This window comes from Sus scrofa, chromosome 2, assembly GCF_054392235.1.
Source record: "Sus scrofa isolate SSC_HxYL_T2T_F1_AM1 chromosome 2, Sscrofa_HxYL_maternal_Yorkshire_Landrace_v2.0, whole genome shotgun sequence".
Lineage (NCBI taxonomy): Eukaryota > Metazoa > Chordata > Mammalia > Artiodactyla > Suidae > Sus > Sus scrofa.
In genome coordinates this window covers 117,708,670-117,728,288 of record NC_139384.1, presented here as the reverse complement: position 1 = coordinate 117,728,288, position 19,619 = coordinate 117,708,670, and the positions used below count along the sequence as shown (strand labels likewise).

Below are 19,619 nucleotides of genomic sequence, written 5' to 3'. Positions count from 1 at the left end.
AGATTTCCAGGAAAGCAAACAGGATGCAGGTTGGAGCCTACAGGGTGCACTTGTGTGGCTTGGAGTATATGTGGTGGAGGTAGGGGAGGGGGAGGTGGGGGGATTTCGTGTGGAGAAGGTAGGAATCTGAAGGAGGGGCAGAAAGAGATGGGCTAGGACGCTTTGAGAAACAGGTGTGGCTCAGAATGAAAGAATCAGTCCTGAGTTGTTGTGGCAGCAACAACTCTTTCCAGAGGAAGCCCAGTCTCTCGGGATCTTGGGAATTCTGCAGAGTCAGCAGGGGCAACCAGGGACAAAATAACACCTGGGTGCCTTGGTGCCCTTGTCCCAGACTCCTGTGTAAGAAGTCTGGCTCACACCACCTGTCAAGCTTATCCCAATCCTCTTCAGATGTAACTGCCCCACCCCAGAGTCACAGCTCAGCAGAGCCTCTATCCAGGACATATGTGTGGGGGGAAATCTTTACTATGCTTTTTATATATGTATGTGAGCTCTCCAATGGAACACTGCCATGTCTCTTTTCATTTTAAAATGTTCAATATATCCAAATAAGTGGTTAAAATAACATCTATTCTTCTGTAATAAGTGCATCAAGTTCCCTATTATTTTTAATGAACATGTTTATGTATTATTTGCCACTAGCACTGCAATGCTTCCTGAAGATAAATGGGGGCTAGAGAGTGGCTAAAACTGCTTTTCTCAGGAATTTGAGAATATTTAAGCCCTATAAACCTTTTCTACACACATCATGTTGTTTATCACCATAAAACCTCCTGAGTTTTTAAAGCTAATACCTACCTGTTAGCCATGTTGGCTTCATGATATACACATTTTGGTTTTATTGCCTATTTTAGCAACTGGTTGCTTTAACGTATAAAGCAGTTAAATCAGAATTCCGTTTCTTGTCCCTTGTGGATCTGGTCCAACACAAAACAGAACATTAAGTCAAAAGGGAAATTTAGCACATGTCTAGATTTACTATAGCTGGACTTTGCTATGGTATGGATATCAGAGAAATAAGTGTAGGCAACTCATCATGCTAAAATGTCCAACTCTGTTATCCAGAACAGAGGTAGATAAATAAAGCAGATCGTCATGAAGATGGACTTTGATCTTCAATGCATATTTCTTAAGAAATACATTTTTCTTGGGCCAGTTCAGGCTTGGTGTAGAAAGACACCTGTTATATTGTCTACAGTGAAAATGTTGCTGGTTTTCTCCCTGAGAACAGATTCACTTCTTGACCAAGACAGGGAATTAAGTTCCAAAGCTAAAATAAAAAGGCATCTAATTTATCACCACTACTTCCAAAAAGAATGTGTGAAATGAATTCTAAAGTGCCAAATATTGAAAGCCAATCATGAACAAAAACTCAGAATTCAGAAGTGAATAAGGTGCAGCTCTCTTTCCAGAAGTTTCATTCCAGTGGAGAAGACAAACACTTCCATGAAATTTTAGAACCAAGTGTGACATAGTCTATTGATATAAGCAAAGGGTTGGGAGGAAGTACAAGGAAGATAAAGATTAATATTGAATAGGGCTGCATCTGAGTTGTGATAATATCATACCTTCATTTTTTCCTTCAGTAAATTATTTCAACATATGATTAATGAGCTTCAGCTATATGCTAGGCACTGTTTCTATGCATGAGAGATATAGAAGGAAACAGAGCAGAATCCTATTTATATGAAGTATAGCTTCCACTAAAAGTATTTTTAGTAACTTATTATTGTCATTAAGTAAATAGCCCAAATGTGTTTGTCATTGAGAGAAAATATAGGAAAGTCATTAGTGCTAGCCAATAATACATAGTTCAGAACTAGTTACTCCTAAATTCTCAGTATTTAAATGTAGTCTATACTCTAGTCTATACTCATTATTGGCCAAATAACCCATGTAAATTACCTAACCTCAACTTTCTCAATTGTAAAACTAGGTAACTATGATACTGAGGTTATACTGTTATTTTGAAGGCTTAAATGAAGTAATAGATGTAAACATCTTAGAAGAGTGTGTGAAATGTAGCCAGGATTCATTATTATTTTCTGCATCATTATCTTTTTAAAAATTTATTTTGTTACTATACCATACTACCATCTGCCTTTTCTTGTCTTTTATTTTTAATTTAAGTAAAACTGACATATAAAAAGTGTACAGTTTGATATGTTTTGCGATGTGTACATCGATAGAATTTGCACCATAATAAGATAATGAATATCTCTAAAAGTTTCCTCACGTTCCTTTATAAATCCTCTGTCCTTTCCTCCAGTCTCTTACTTGTTCCTAGGCAACCACGAGGGATTACACTTGCATTTTTTGGAGTTTCCATTTTTGTTTGACTTCTTTCACTCAGTATAATTATGTTGAGATTCATTTATGTTGTTGCACGTAGCACATTGTTCCTTTATACTGCTGGATGCATGCCACTGCACCAAATATGCCATAATTTGTTTATCCATACACCTGTGGATAGCCAATTATGTTGTTTTCAGTTTTTAGCTAATGTAAATAAAGCTAAAATGAACATTCTTGTTTAAGTCTTTTTAAATACATAATGTCATTAACAACTTTCCATGTGCTTATATGCCATCCATATATCTTCTTTTATGAAGTGTCTGATCTAAACTTTATGTGTTTTTTCTTATTATTCACTTTTGGGCATTCTTTATATATTCTGGATACAATTTCTTTATGACTGATAAATTGTTTCTCCAATCTGTGGCTTCTTTTTTATTCTCTTTGGACTGTCTTTCAAAGAGCAGGCATTTTTAGTTTTGATCCGGTCCAATTTATTAATATTTTCCCTTGTAAAAAAAAATTGTGTCAGATCTAAGAAACCTACGATCCTAAATAATTTCTCTATACTCTTTTCCTGATATTATTGACTTTTAGATTATATATTTAATTCTATGTTCCATCTTGAGTTATTTTTTCTTAATGATTTAAGGTATAGTTCACATTTCATTTTCCTTTGCAAACAGACATCCTCTTTTTCAATCACCATTTGTTGAAAGGCCTATTCTTACTCCATTAATTCATATTTGCACATTTGTCAGAATCAGTTAGCCATAAACATTTGGTTGTATTTCTGGCTTAACTATTTTATTGCAATAGACCAGTACAAACCTACCTTAAAACTATAGCTTTATAAAGTCTTGAAATCAGGTACTGTCGCTCCTGAATATTTGTATTTTTTCAAAATTGTTTGAATACAGTAAGCTCTTTGCATTTCCATTTGAAATTCAGAATCAGCTTGACGCTTTTTACAAAAACGAAAAAAAAAAAAAAACCTGCTGGGATCTTGATTTGTTTAGGTAGAATCTATTGATCAATATGGAGAGAATTTATATCTTAAAAATATCAAGTGATCTGACCCAGGACAACAGTGTAGCTTTCCATTAATTTAGTTTTTTTTTTTTCTTTTTGTCTTTTTAGGGCCGCACCTGTGTCATATAGAGGTTCCCATGCTAGGAGTCTAATTGGAGCTGTAGCCGCCGGCCTACACCAGAGCCACAGCAACGCAGGATCAGAGCTGTGTCTGTAACCTACACCACAGCTCACGGCGACGCCAGATCCTTAACCCATTGAGCAAGGCCAGGGATCGAACCTGAAACCTGATGGTTCCTAGTCAGATTCGTTAACCACTGAGCCACGACGGGAACTCCAATTTAGATGGTTTATGATGTTTCTCAAAAATGATTTTCGGAGATCCCGTTGTGGCGCAGTGGAAACAAATCCAACTAGGAACCATGAAGTTGTGGGTTCGATTCCTGGCCTTACTCAGTGGGTTAAGGAGCTGGAATTGCCATGAGCTGTGGTGTAGGTTGCAGACACGGCTTGGATTTGGCATTGCTGTGGCTCTGGTGTAGGCTAGCAGCTACAGCTCTGATTAGACCCCTAGCCTGGAAACCTCCATATGCCGTGGGTATGGCCCTAAAAAGACAAAAAGACAAAAAAATAATGATTTTCGTATTTCATGATAATGGTCTCATATATGTATTTCATCAAATTTATCCTTAAGGACCTCAAATTCGTGATGCCACAATATATGGTGTATATTTTATTGTATTGCTAGCTTACAGAAACGCTAATGATATTTTTGTATATTGATCTGGTACGATGTTGACTTGCTAAATACACTTATTAATTCTAGCAGATTTTTGAAAGTTTTGTAGAATTTTCTATGCAAATGATCATGTTTTCTAGCAATAAAGAGTTTCATTACTTCCTTTTCAATTGGATTACTTTTATTGCCTTTTGTTGGCTTATTTCATTGCCTAAAATCTCAGATAAAGTTGCAAATAAATTCAGTGTTTCACCATTAGGTTTTCTGTTAGTACTAGGCTTTTCACAAATTTATGTCATACAATTGAGGAAATTCCCATCTATTCATGAGTCACTGAGTTTCATCAGGATTGGCTTTTAGATTTGTCAAATGCTTTTTAGAAACTACTTATATGATATTGTGTTTTCTATTTTCCTTTTTTAGTGTTAATAAAGTGTGTTATATCAGTTTTTGAATTTTAATCCAATTTTGAATTCCTGAGAGATAGACCCTCTTTATATGTAAAGATAAACCCTCAGTTTACTAAGTTTTGTTAAGGATTTTTACATCTACCTTCATGAGAATACTGTTTCGAATTTTTTTTTTTTTTTGGGGGGGGGGATGTCTTCATCTGATTGGAAAGTATTTCCCCTTTGTTAAATTTGTGGAAAAGTTTGTGTAGTATTGGTACTACACTAGTTATTTCTTAGGAATTTGGTAGAATTCATTAATGAAATAAGCTAGGCCTGGAGTTTTGCTCTATTCTGCTCACTGTTTTAATCTTCAGTGATCTTTAATAGGCAGTATCAAGGAATGTGTCTGTTTCATCTATACTGTCAAGTTATTGCAATAAAGTCATTCGTAATATTCTGTTTATCTTTTTAAAGTCTGCAGAACCACCGGTGATGTAACAGCTCTCATTTCTAGCATTGTAAACATGTCTTTTCTTCTTCTTCTTCTTCCTCTTGATCTGATAACCTATAGATTGATCAATTTTGTGATCTCAAAAACTCAGAAACCCATTTTTGATTACAATAATATTTTCTTTCATAAATTACATTTTTTCCACTTTAGTATTTTTATCTGCATAATTTGAATTCAATTTACTCTGCTTACTTTGGGTTGAAATTACTTTTCATTTACTAGTTTCTTAAGGTAGAAGCTGAGGTTTTTGATTTGAGAACTTTCTTCTTTCCTAATAAAGGCACCACTGCTATAAATTTCTTCTTCAGTAGTGCTTCAATGGGCTTTTGCAAATTATAATTTTCATTTTCATTCAGTTAAATATTTTTAAATTTTTGCTTGTATTCCTTTTGAGTATTTAGAAATGTGCTGTTCCATTTTCAAATATTTGTGAATTTTACATATATTTTGTTTATTGATTTCTAATTTAACTCATTTGTGGTCAGAGAAAATACTTTGTGTGATTTGAATCATTTTAGATTAATTGACACTTGTTTTATGGTCTTAGTAAATGTACATTCTGGTCTTTGGTTGACTTCTATAAAAGTCAACTAGTTAAAGCTGGTTAATTGGTTTATTCAGATATTTTTGTATCCTATTGTTTTTCTCTTTATTTTCCTACAATTTTTGTGAGACAGATATTTAAATTTCAAAATAAAATTAGGTACTGGTCTATTTTTCCTTCCCCCATACCTTCTACCGTCAGGTCAGCAATGAAAAAATTAACAATTTATATGCTTATTTCTAAAGAGCAGTGTTTCTGATTTTATCAGTAAAATATTTTCAGTAGCTACTTTGTTCAAGGAGTAAACAATGTTTTACTTTGCAAATGAATGATCATCTCAAACAGCCAGAACTGTATGAAGATAAAATCATATTTTCATTTAATTGAGTGGACAATTAACTTCTTTTGAAATGTCTGATCCAGAGTTATTTGATCTCAAATCCTTAAGATTTCCTTGAAAATTTATATATATATGTGTATATATATGTATGTATGTATAATGTAGATAGATGAGATATACCAAGATAAACTTAATTTTACATTCACAATGTGAGATAATTCATTCATTGTATAATCTTTAGCCATAAATTTTTCTTCAATTGGTAACTCTCATGAGAGAAGTTTTCTTTCATTATTTTCTTTTTAAAGATGGATAATGTAGCTATTTCAAGAGATACATTCTGTCATACTACTAGGAATTGTATTTTCTCAGTATAATGAGCAGTTTTAAGTTGGTCTGTGGATCATTATTTCTTTCTTGATATTGCTAGAATTTTAGTATTCTGAACAGTAGCTGTCATGCAGCTGATTTATCCTTTTTGTAAAATGATCATGCAGAATTAGTCTTCCCTCCTCTTAGAGAGGCATTTAATCTTGTACAACCTAATGACTTTTCTATCTTCTTCCTTGAGATGTCTGAAAAATACATCTTTCCCTGGATTTCTAGAATACCTAGAATTGGTTTCTTTTTCCTTTTCTTTTTTTCATTTTTGGCTACACTGAAAGCATGCATGAGTTCCAGAGCCAGGAATCAAACCCAAGGCATAGCAGTGACAATGCTGGATATGTAACCCACTGAGCCACAAGTGGGTTATTGTGTCTTACAATAGCTACAATTCAGAATACCTGGAATTTAACATTGGAACAATGGATAACACTCCTGCTATCCTATCTCACTGGAGTACATGAGAAAAGGGTAAATTTCTTAGCACCACTGAAATCTCTCTCTTTTTTTTTTTTTATGCTATAATAGACATGGAAGAGTAGACAGCTGGTTCCTTGTCTACTATACATTTTCTCCTTATCCCCTAATAAGAACTCTAATTTTGTTCTAATCCCAATATGTCCAGCATAAAAAGAAAATCTATATCTCCCATTTTTCCTTTCATCTTTTAAGCATTTCCTTCTTTCTGCACAAAATTCAAACGGGACGTCTGGTGATAAAGCAGGTATCCTTTATCCATAAGGAAATAACCAAGTGCATTGCCAAGACTTTATATCTGGTATCTTCAAGTCTCTTAAACAATGCCATTAGCTGCCTGATCTATATTTCTATTTGACAAGAGTAATATACTCTATTATTTTTATATTATTGTTTAGTTTTTCTTTGCAAGCAATTGAACTTAGTACTTCACTACTATGGCAAATATTATAAAGGCTCCTACTGTATTGGTTCTGTACGATCTGTGATATTTTACATTGAGTATTTTGCCTGCTATCATTCTTGGCTATCCTAGCTTAAACATAAGAGACTTTTGTGTTTATATAACTGAGGAAGTTGAAAGGAAGACAGTTACATCAAGGCTCTGTCCATGTTGCTCTAGAGTAATTTGTGTGAATTCTCTCCAGGCTGACATCCAGAAAACTGCAGATATTCTAGGCTCTGCATGTTCATACTCAGTTTCCAAAAGAAGGGAGAAAAAATCACTTCTAAAGCTTTTCTCAAAAGAGAAAAGAAAAGGTTCCCAGTAAACCTTTCATAGTACTAATTTACATAGTCAGGGGATTGTAAAGCACTGTCTGGTTTAGGTCTGCCCCTGTTTAAGGAATCCTGAATCTCTGGCAATAGAATAGGAGTAACCCTATACCCACTGCTCAGATGAGTATGTTTAAACTTATTTGATGACAAATCTCATCAAGCAAAACCAGACATTTACACTGAAAATCATTAGGTGCATATGACCTATACATGTACATATGGTACATATGTTATGCTGTGCATAAGTATACGTTGCTAAAATAAAATTTTCAGATAACAAAATATCCACATTTTATTTTAACACTGGCCACAACACCTTATATTGATCCAACAGCCTTCGAATAGGTCACAATTTCTGTTCGTAAAATGAATCAGAATTCAATCAGTGCCTAACCCTGTGGTCAATATCACTTACTGCATTGTGATGTATAGTGTAAGAGAATGGGGAAAGAATAGAGATGCAACCACAGTGGTCTTCAGTACTCTCAAAATTCCACAAAGTCATAAACACAGACATTTTTCTTTATGATTCTAGGGACTCAACAAATCCCTGAGAGTTCACAAACTATGGGACACCCATGTTGTTTTATCATAGAAGGGCAAAAAGTCTTTGCTAGGGAAGGAACATGATAGGTTATTTTAATTCAATGTCCATGATTTGTAGAAATCCATGATAACATACCTGTCAGAAGGCATGCATACTGAAGGCTCTGATCAGGTTCTTTTAAATTTTAGAAGTCCGGTATAAATAAGATCACTTTGCTATCCATCTTTTAACATTTAGTTTTATTTCTTTAGAAGCTTATTGATTTTCATATGTAGTAATAAAAAGATGGAAACTTGCATGCTTGTCTTTAAGTTTGGAATAGTTGTATTATGGATAATCAGTGAATACAGGTCAGTAAGTTGCAGACAATGACGGAGGCAACTTTGAATAGAATTTCATGATGATAAAACCTTTTTATTTTGATATTTTTAAACTAAAATAAATTTAGTTGTTGTCTTTATGCTGGTAGCATTTTCCTGAATTTGGTAACAAAAACTTAAGAGTTGAGCTCATTACTTCAATAAACAGTTATAATTTTAAGGATCACTTCTTTATCCTTTTACACATTTTTTTTTCCTTGTATCATTGGTTTTTTGCCATGCCTATGGCATGTGGAAGTTCCCAGGTCAGTGATGGAACCCAGGCCACAGCAGCATCCAGAGCCACTATCGTGATAATGCCAGGTTCTTAACCTGATGTACCATAAGGGAACTCCAGTTTGTTCTATTTTTTTTTAGATTCCACATATAAGTACAGTATTTGCCTTTCTCTATCTGACTTACTTCACTTAGCATAATGTTGATGGAGTCACATGACCCTAATTTCAACGGTCAGTAAAGTGCTATCCTACTGTGGATACATAAGGAAAATTGGAAATACTTGATAAGCTGTACTGATTCTACTTGTTTTTAAAGGGGGAAAAAAAAAAACAACCAAAATTTTGAGTCAAAGTAGATACATATACCACAAAAATAGATACAGGTAATCCTTGTAGTTATAGACTCATAGAACATTTGGGATAATAAAGAAGTTATTTTGAGTAGAATTATTTACGAAAGCTTCAAAGATATGGCGTTTAAGCTGTAAAGACAGGAAATAGCTGCAGAGGTATGTGAAGCATCTGTGCTAAAGAAAGCACAGGATCACAGTGAAATGGAGGACAGAAGAGAGTTCGGGGAGAATGGGACAAAATACACTGGGAAAAGCCAAATGGCAATAGTGAACATTAAGGGCAATGGCATAAAGAAGAATCACATGTAGGAGTTCCCGTCGTGGCGCAGTGGTTAACGAATCCGACTAGGAACCATGAGGTTGCGGGTTCGATCCCTGCCCTTGCTCAGTGGGTTAACGATCCGGCGTTGCTGTGAGCTGTGGTGTAGGTTGCAGACGCGGCTCGGATCCAGCGTTGCTGTGGCTCTGGCGTAGGCCGGTGGCTACAGCTCCTATTCAACCCCTAGCCTGGGAACCTCCACATGCCGTGGGAGCGGCCCAAGAAATAGCAACAACAACAACAACAAAAAAGACAAAAGACAAAAAAAAAAAAAAAAAAAAAAAGAAGAATCACATGTAAGATTGACTGAATTTTGTCAATAGTAGATGGGGAAGTAAGTAAGCAAGAGGCAAGAATTTCATCGACAAAATTGTGTTATAGCTTGGAGAAGTGCTTCAGAAGTGGTGTTGTGTGGAACCCTAGTTCGGTAACATGGCAACTGTTATGCTATGGAAAAAATTACCCATAGTCAAATGACACTAAAAAATATTGTACTGAAGCGATTCCATCTTCTAATTTCACCATAAATATTTGGCCATTCAAGTTATGCAAATTCTTATAATAGTAAAAAAAACTGTTTAGCTCAACATTCCCAACTCAGTGACATTGTTTTTGTTTTTGTTTTTTGCAAACAACAATTCATAACAGCTCATATACACAATGAAAAAAGTTTAAATGTTCTGATTTAATAATAAGTAGAAATTAGGCTTCCTGCAACATGACTAGGAGTATTTTTCCAAATAGTTGCTCAAATGAAGTATCAATTTCCAATGGGGAAAGATAAACACTAAGTATGTGCTAACTATATGCCACAGTTTTTATTAATTCGTAAGTCATTTTAGAATATTACAAAGTTTCAGAGTTCTCATTGTGTGCTATTATCTTAAAATTAGAAAATTCAGGAAATTATTTTCAATCTATAGTAAGTAATTTTATTACATGTACTAGAAATAGTATGTTGGAATAGGCTTCTAAAAACAGCCTACTTCCTTGTCATTTGTGTTTATTTAAAAGAAAATGAAGAAAAAATATAGCAGTGTGAATTTTGACAATGCTTTTTAATACATAAATTTAGATATATGTGAGCTCTATAATTAGAAAAAAAATGACTTGGGATCTTTCTAATTCAATAGTTTTTCTTCCTCCCCCTTCTAATGTTAGTATTGTTATTACTGATTTTCTTTTCATATAGGGATTTACAAGTGACATGCTGAATTGTGTTTCTAACTGGTAGGATTTCAGTTATCTGAAAAATGTATTTATTGTAATTAACAAAAGTAACAAAAATCTAAGGAGACTTTTCTGACATAATCTTATATATACCAAGTGATCCAATATGGGTTGAATGATTATTTTATTTCCTCACAAATGACTAGCTCTAGGATAGAGAAGAATCATTTTATTTTCAGATCCATTCTATGCTATGCCATAAAAGGTAAATCTAAATTAGTGAAAATATAATCTATTCTTATTGACACATATATGACATATATATATAAATTATGCATACATAAGCTTTAAATGTACTGGCTCAAAACATGTTATAAGTTACACACAAATTCATGATTCATTTATTTATGAAAAATTTAACCTTATAGGAGTCCCCGTTGTGGCACAGTGGTTAACGAATCCAACTAGGAACCATGAGGTTATGGGTTCGGTCCCTGGCCTTGCTTAATGGGTTAAGGATCTGGCATTGCCGTGAGCTGTGGTGTAGGTTGCAGTCACGGCTTGGATCTTGCGTCGCTGTGGCTCTGGCGTAGGACAGCAGCTACAGCTCCGATTCGACCCCTAGCCTGGGAACCTTCATATGCCATGGGAGCGGCCCTAGAAAAGGCAAAAAGACCAAAAAAAAAATTAAACTTATAAATTTATGAGAAAAACATTAAATTAGAAGTCCAATTACACCTAGATAATTTCTTCTATCCCTCAAAGTTTCTTTTCTGTAGATTTCATTGGACTCACTGCTTTTTATTTACTACCTGATGCTCAGGTTGGCTCAGCTAATGTCCAGTTGAATTTATAATTCCTTGTGGTCATGAATTGAGTCTCCATGATTCAGTATTACCTAAAATATATTTTTCTGGAATTAATAACTCATACCTTGGCAATGCAGCCAAAGGAAGATAGTAAAATTGGGTAGGTTGGAACATCCTTCTGCTCATCATGTTCCCTTCCACACCTTCCTACAGTAGCATGTGTGTTTTATTTCATTCTTCTCTTTAATTTTATAATTTTAATGATCCAATGAAATTTTTGTAATACACTAAAGGATATTATGGCTGGGTAAAAATGACTCTTGGAGAAAGAAAACATCAAATATAATTGTTATTTAAATAAAGTGATAAAGAGTCCCTCAACACATCTGAAAAACTGTTTTGGGTACCAGAAGGTAATACTTTTCTCTCTCATACTTTGTATCATGTAATACTCCTATGAAGCCAATATATGTTTGTTTGATTCATAAAATATAATCAAAATGAAAGAATTAAAAAATTATTTAGGAAGCAATATGTCTGTATCACACACATATGCATACACACATATCATAAGTATTCTCCATGACACACTATATAGTACATATGTGTATATATACTAAATATATATTATAATAAATATTTTATATATAATATAAATACATAAACTAAAATCTAAAATAAAATAAAATAAAAATATAAATGAAGGCTACAAATTAAAGTATATTTTCTTGAAACTAAAATGTTGAGATCCAGGAGTTTCTGCTGTGGCACAATGGAAGTGGCAGCATCTCTGCAGTGCTGGGACATAGGTTCAATAGCCTGCCTGGCACAGTGGGTTAAGGATCAGCGTTGCTACAACTGCAGCTGTGGTGAAGGTCACAACTGTGGCTCAGATCTAACCCCTTGGCTGGGTAATTCCATATGCCACAAGGTGGCCAAAAAAGAAAAAAAAAATGACACAAAAAGAATAAGAGCCAACACAGGTTTGATCCCTGGCCTTGCTCAGTGGGCTAAGGATCAGATGTTGCCATGAGCTCTGGTGTAGGTCACAGATGCAGCTCTGATCTGGCATTACTGTGGTTGTGATGTAGGCCAGCAGCTACAGCTCTGATTAAACCCCTAGCCTGGAAACCTCCATATGCCATGAGTGTGGCTCTAAACAGACAAAATAAATAAATAAGCTAAAATGTTGAGATCTGAAATATGTCATATCACAAAGATGCCAGTTTTGAGCAGCTAATTAGCCTTCTCATTTGGAACATACTGTAATTGGGTCTGCTCTATTATGGGAGTTGAAGTTGAAAACAAGTGTGTATTCCTTACATTTATATTCTTAAGTTGTCCCACATAATTTTTTTCTGCAGGTAATTGACTTGTAATTTTTATGTTACTGCCATATTTTTATGCCTTAGAGTCTCTTTATAATCCATATCCACTGCAAATTCTTCATTTCAAGGACTATAGAATGTGTAACAACATGTGCTCACTTATATAGCTTCATGGATATAGTATTATCTAGAAAGGAGTCACTTTGTATACCAATTAATAAAACATTATAGAATATCTTCTTGTGGTTCACAACCCTGATTTTTTATTATAAACCCACTATTAAAATTATGGAACGTGGAAATAAAAAGATACTATGTAATCATTTTATTTCCTTAAGACATTTACATATTTTTCATTGATAGTCTATACTTTGAATTGTTTTATATTTTCAAATACAACATTTTTAAGGAACTAAGACATCTGATAGAATGTTTATTCTTGGAGGACCATAAATCAGAAAATAAAGTTTCTTCAGCCCCTGAAGTTTGTGGATTTGCTAAGCACCAAATTAAATATACTTTCTAATTATGTTTTTTTTTTTTTTGTAATACAGAATAGTTGAGATTTGGTTGGTTATACAACCAAACTACAGATAAGGACAACTATTAAATACTGGAGTATCTGACTAATAATTGGTGAATGGGAGAGTAGTGAAGGGAATATTGGATAAATTAGGTAAGGTATACAGCTGAAAAATGACCACATTAGGTTAATTCTTACACAATCATTAACTATTTCTCACTTACCGAATATCCAATGTGTGTTTGGTTGGTTCAATGCCACAAAATGACAAATGGTCCAGGATAATGTAGGCTGCACTGTTGTTTGTGTCAATCAATTCTTTATAAATATGAGCTCATTTGGTCACTGCAATAGGAAAAGAGGTAGAAAGTCTCATAATTAAAAAGATTTAGCCTAGAAGTAAGGATATATCACTCTGCTTACAACACTATGATAACAATAAGTTTTAGTGCTCTATTTTAGTCAAAAAAATGTTAGAAAATTGAATTTTCTCTGTAAGCCCAAAGGAGATCCAGATGATACTGAGCACTGATCCTACCTACCACAGAAAAAAATGGTCAAATTTCTACTATTACAGCTGACTAAATATAACTCTACTAATTAGAACTGTTTCTGTGGTATATTTAGTGAACTGATTAGTATCCCTCTAAAAACCATGCTTGCCCACAACCTCAAAATCTGACTTATTTGGAAATAAGTTCTTCATAATTACTAGTTAAGATAACATCATACTGAATTCAAGTGGCCTGCAAATCCAATGATGACATCTTATAAGAGTTGGAAATGCATAAAGATACCTACAGAAAAAGGTCATGTGAAGTTGTAGGCAGAGAGTGGAGAGGTGGAGCTATAAGCTGAGGATTCCTCACAACCATATGGAAATGAGGGAGAGGCAAGAAAGGATAACACTTCCCTAGAGCTTTCAGAGGGAACGTGACTCTGCTGACACCTTGATGTTGGACTTCTAGCCTCCAATACTGTGACAGAGTAAGTTGGTGTTTGTTTTAAGACACCAAGTTTGTGGTAAATTTTTATAGCAACTCTCAGAAACTAATACAGCTTATATAATCAAATTTCCCAAAACAAAATTTTATCTTGGTTTTCTTCAAACCTGCATCAATTTATGGTAAAGGTTCTTTTTGTTGGAAAGATTTATTGAAAACTATACCAGGGACTTTCCTTTCTATTTGACTGCCCTTTTTAAGGTTTTTTTTAAATAAAATCAAATTTATCTTAAAATCAACAAAAGGATATAGAAGATGCTTAGAAGAACTCTAACTTTCTAAACTCTTAGAAAATAGTTTTCACATTTGTAACCCAACAAGGAAACTATTTTAACCAAATCTGATTTTTAAAAATTCTATCAAAATATGAACTTCCATCAACAAATTAAAATAGCTTTTCATAATAATACTGATACTTTAAAAGATTTTCTTCTCCCATAATGAATATATTTTTACCAAATATTTATCTTGGTGATTTATTTTGATTGATAGCATTTCTTTCCTTACTACATCTCTCAGTTGCTGCTACATGAACCATAACAATTGCTATGTTCTCTCATAAAGGCTGCAACCCAATTCAGCTTTTCATTTGTTATGATACCTCTATTAAAAAGGAATTTGGACGGTGACGACCTGGAAAGGACTGAGATTGACCTGCACACACAACCAATTAACGCAAGAGTCATGGAGGGTATAAGATTGTGGATCTACCACAACATTCTCCACAGCTAGAAGGACCTTCAAAGTTAGATGCTGTGCCAGATTGGCAAATGAGATTTCTCCAACACTGAAGCATTAGCTTTAACTGTAATCCCTTTGACCACAGTATTTCTAATTCTGTAAAACGTTAACTCTCAAATAGAAATTGGATGGGGTACAGTTATTCATATTTATTTCCGTAAAAAATCAATTCGGGGAAACACACATATTGATAAAGGTCATGTGAAGTTGCAGGCAGAGAGTGGAGAGATGGAGCACTGCATAGCAGGTGTTTTGCTGGTAAAGCAGAAGGACACATGTTCCCCTTTCACCGATGCTCAACAGCAACACAACATCTCGTTTCAAGAAAACAGCGAATAAAGACAGACATACACATTTCTTTCTATCTTTCTTGAGAATTCATCGTCAGTCCTATTTAGAAAAATATTTAGAGGCAAGGTTCTATTGTCATTTTTGTTATTTTGAAAACATGAAAATATTAACACAAATAAAATGAATGTATATGTCAAGGATGATAAGCTTTTTTCTCATAATTTTGCACTTCCCCCACAGACCAAACCTATTATTAATTGTTATGAGATATTAGTAAAAGTCTGGGGGTGTCTTAAAAACCCCTATCAATTCTTAGCACATGGAGTCATTACTTTTATTTTTTCTTCCTCCCTGTTTATCTTTTGCAATAAAGTTAAAAATGCATTTTCATGGGGAGTTCCCGTCGTGGTGCAGTGGTTAACGAATCTCACTAGGAACCATGAGGTTGCGGGTTCGGTCCCTGCCCTTGCTCAGTGGGTTAACGATCCGATCCGGCGTTGCTGTGAGCTGTGGTGTAGGTTGCAGACGTGGCTCGGATCCCGCGTTGCTGTGGCTCTGGCATAGGCCAGTGGCTACAGCTCCAATTGGACCCCTCGCCTGGGAACCTCCATATGCTGCGGGAGCGGCCCAAGAAATAGCAAAAAAAGACAAAAAAAAAATGCATTTTCATATATAGTTGAGTCAAGGGAAATTGTGTCTCAAAGATGGCAAATTTGGGTGACTCTAAAAGCCTAGCGAAGATTACAAATAAGACTTAAAGAGAAAATAATGACGGCAAAAAGAAATAACTCCATTCGAAAAAAAAAAAAAAAAACCACTAAAAATAAGACAGGTCCTTGGGGAAAGCTACCAGATAGAGACCAGTTAACTATTAAAGTCTATTTTCAGACATCACAACTGCAGATTATTCATTTTACAGATAGGCACAATAAAAACACTCAGGTGTTATGGCAGTTAAAGATACATAGTTCAGAGGATGACTAGAGTAGTTAGTACTTTTAAAGTGCAAACTTTAATAACTTGAATCATTATTTAACTAGAATTTTAAAAGAATTATCAGCTATTAAAGTCACCACCTGCTAATGAATGACTAGTTGCTCTTGAAACAAATTTATTTCCTTTCCAAAGCAATTTCAGAAGAATTCATAGCTATTAAAATAATTAAATACAAGTGACATGCTGGGAAAAATGTGAAGGGAAGAAAACATTCTAAAATACTCATTATTTCTAAAAGTGAAATCCCACAGATTGGACTACTCCTTTGTTATTGATTTTCAAATCAGCCAAATAATCAGAAAACCTGGGATTTTTTTTTTTTTCCCTCTCTCCAGCAATTTTTAATTTTTAAATTGAGGTATATTTAGTATGCAAAAATAAGTATATATTTGAAATGGACAATTTGGTAAGTTTTGACATATGTATACACTCATGAACTGCTTACCAGAATTAAGATACTAAACATATCCATCAGTTCTAAAAGTTTCCTTGTGCTGCTTTGTAATGCTTTCCTTCTACCACTCTTTGAATGCCCTTCCCCTTCACCACTGATCTCTATTCTGTAACTATAAATTAGTTTGTGTTTTATGGAGTTGCATATAAATTAAATAATACAGTATGCATTTTGTCTGGCCTTTTTCATTCAGCATAATTATTTTGCAACTCAGCTATATTGTAATATATATCAATAGTACATTCATCTATGGCTGAGTAATATAATGTTGCGTTGCCATATGACGGTTTATCCATTCACCTGGAGATAAACAATTTTGGTTATTAAAAAAAAAGCTACCATATATATTTCAGTAAGTCTCTGAATAAACTTATAATTTCTTTCTCTTTAGTAAAGGCTCAGGAATGCAGTGGCTGGATCATATGTTTACACGTTAAGAAATTGGAAAATTATTTACTAAAGTAGTAATAATATTTTATCTTCTCATGACCAACTTTGAGAGTTTCAGTTCCTCTGTATGATTTCTAAAACTTTATATGATCAGTATCCTTGGTTTAAGTTATTGTAGTTGGTGTGAAAGGTGTGTACTATTATCTTATTTTCGTTTAATTTGTACTTTCCTAATAATGCTCGATATTGAGCACTCTTTTCCCATGCTTGTCATTTATATTTCTTCTTTGGCAACATGCCTATTCAAATTTGTGTGCTTTTTAAAATATCTGGGTATTTTTTCATTATAGTTGAGTTTTGAAGGATTTTTTTAATCATATGCATAATTTGGATACAAATTCCTTTTTTTTTTTTCATCTTTTGTCTTTTTAGGGCCACACCCATGGCACATGGATATTCCCAGGCCAGGGGTCTTATCAGAGCTACAGCTGCTGACCTACACCACAGCCACAGCAACGCAGGATCCGAGCTGCATCTGCAACCTACACCACAGCTCAGAGGAATGCCAGATCCCTAACCCACTGAGTGAGGCCAGGGATTGAACCTGCAACCTCATGGTTCCTAGTCAGATTCCTTTCCACTGAGCCATGACGGGAACTCTGGATACAAATTCTTAATCAGACATGTGATTTGTAATTATTTTCCCTATTTTCTAATTCTCTAAATTGTCTTTTAATTTTTTATAGTGTTTTTCAAAGTGCATGCGTAAGACACTATTGAAATATGTTTTAAATTGTCGTGGGGGTCCCTGGGGAGGTTTTTAAATATATTTATTCCTGAGCTTCACATCTAGACTTCTGGGTCTGGGGAAGGAGTTAGAGATATGCATTCATATGGTTGAAAGGTATGTTCTTGGTTTTAAAACTCCACAATATTGACTAATTTGTTGGTTAATCAACTTAAGATATAATTTATATAAAGTTCAGTGATTTTTAGGTTCATAGTTCAGTGTATTTTGATAAAGATATACTCTTTTATAAGTTACCACCAAAATCAAGATACAGAATGAGGAGTTCCCACTGTGGCACAGTGGGTTAAGAATCCAAATGCAGTGGCTTTGGTCACTGTGGAGGTAGGAGTTTGATCCCCAGCTTGGCACAGTAGGTTAAAGGATCTGGGGTTGTAGCAGCTTAGATTCAATTACTGGCCCAGGAACTTCTATATGCCACAGATTTGGACATAAAAAAAAAAAAGTATACAATGATGCTATTTCCCAAATGAGTTCCCTCTTGCCCCTGCATGACCCCCAATGCCATATAGCAAACATTCTACTTAAACTATAGATTTGACTTTTTAAAATAAAATCATACAAATATAATCATAAAATAATATTTTGTGTCACTAATTTCACTTAGCATAAGGCTTTTGAAATTTGTTCATGTCAGTGGTGGTATGAGCAGTTTGTTCCATTTTTGTTGCTGAAGAGTATTTAGGTTGATGTAACACAGCTCTTGTATTCCTCCATGACTTAATAGATGTTTGGTTTGCTTTCTGGTTTTGGCTATTACAAAAAAAAGTAGAATATCTGCTTACATATATTTGTGTTCACATATGTTTTCATTTTACTTATGTATTAATGATATACCAGTTATATATGAGAAGTAAACTTAATCCACATATTTTCAACACTTAGTATTATAAACAACTCTAGATATTCTAATGACAGTGTGGCTGTATCTCTTTGTGGGTCTTATCTGCAACTGCCTAATGGCTAATGTTTTGAGTGTCTTTTCACATTTATCTCTATTTAACTTTTTCACAATAGAGCTTATATAAATATTTAGCACATTGAGATGAATTTGACCTCTCATTACTGACTTGAAAGAGCTCTTGATAATTTTGGATACAAATTCTTTATCAGATATATGTTTCACAAATATTTGTTCCTATTCCACTCTGTGTTTTCATTTTCTTAATGTTTTAATTTTGATGAAGTACAGTATCTGTAATTCTTGTATGGTTCATACTTATTTTAATTTCCTAAAATAATGTTGCCTAAACCAAGGACACCCATGTTGTTATCATAACTCTTCTCTAGTAATTTCAGTTTTGACTTTTACAGGGAGATCTCTATTCTATTTTTTGGTTAATTATTAAAAAAAGTTTGAGGCATGGGTCACGTTCATATTTTGTTCAATGGCTATCTATTTCAACATCATTTGTTGAAACATGTACCTTTCCCTACTGAATTGTTTTGGCATACTTGTTAAAACAAAGTTATTTGCAGCAACATGGATGCACCTAGAAATTATCATACTAAGTAACATTAGTCAGATAGTGAAAGACAAACATCATATGATGTCACTTATATGTGGAATCTAAAAATAGGATACACCAACTGTAATGGAAAAAATAAAAATCATTAAAAAATAAAATAAAAAAGGATACAAATGAACTTATTTGCAGAACAGAAAGAGACTCATAAAATTTGAAGAAAAAAAAAAAAAGAAAAAAAAGAAACTTACGGTTACCAAAGGCGCCAGGTGGGGGTGGCAGATGTACTGGGGGATTGGGACTGGCATATACACATTGAGGTATATGGAAT

The 19,619-nt window shown here is 34.1% G+C and overlaps 1 protein-coding gene across 1 annotated transcript in view; it reads right to left on the bottom strand.

Moving 5' to 3' along the window:
- The window catches only part of LOC146405656 (uncharacterized), a 118,253-nt gene that overhangs the window by 28,256 nt on the left and 70,378 nt on the right, over window positions 1-19,619 (bottom strand). Inside the window, exon 2 of the mRNA XM_085015289.1 lies at window positions 13,363-13,483. Within this exon, the coding sequence (XP_084871415.1) occupies window positions 13,459-13,483 (25 nt within the window). The 3' untranslated portion in view covers window positions 13,363-13,458. The remainder of the gene's footprint in view (window positions 1-13,362; window positions 13,484-19,619) is intronic.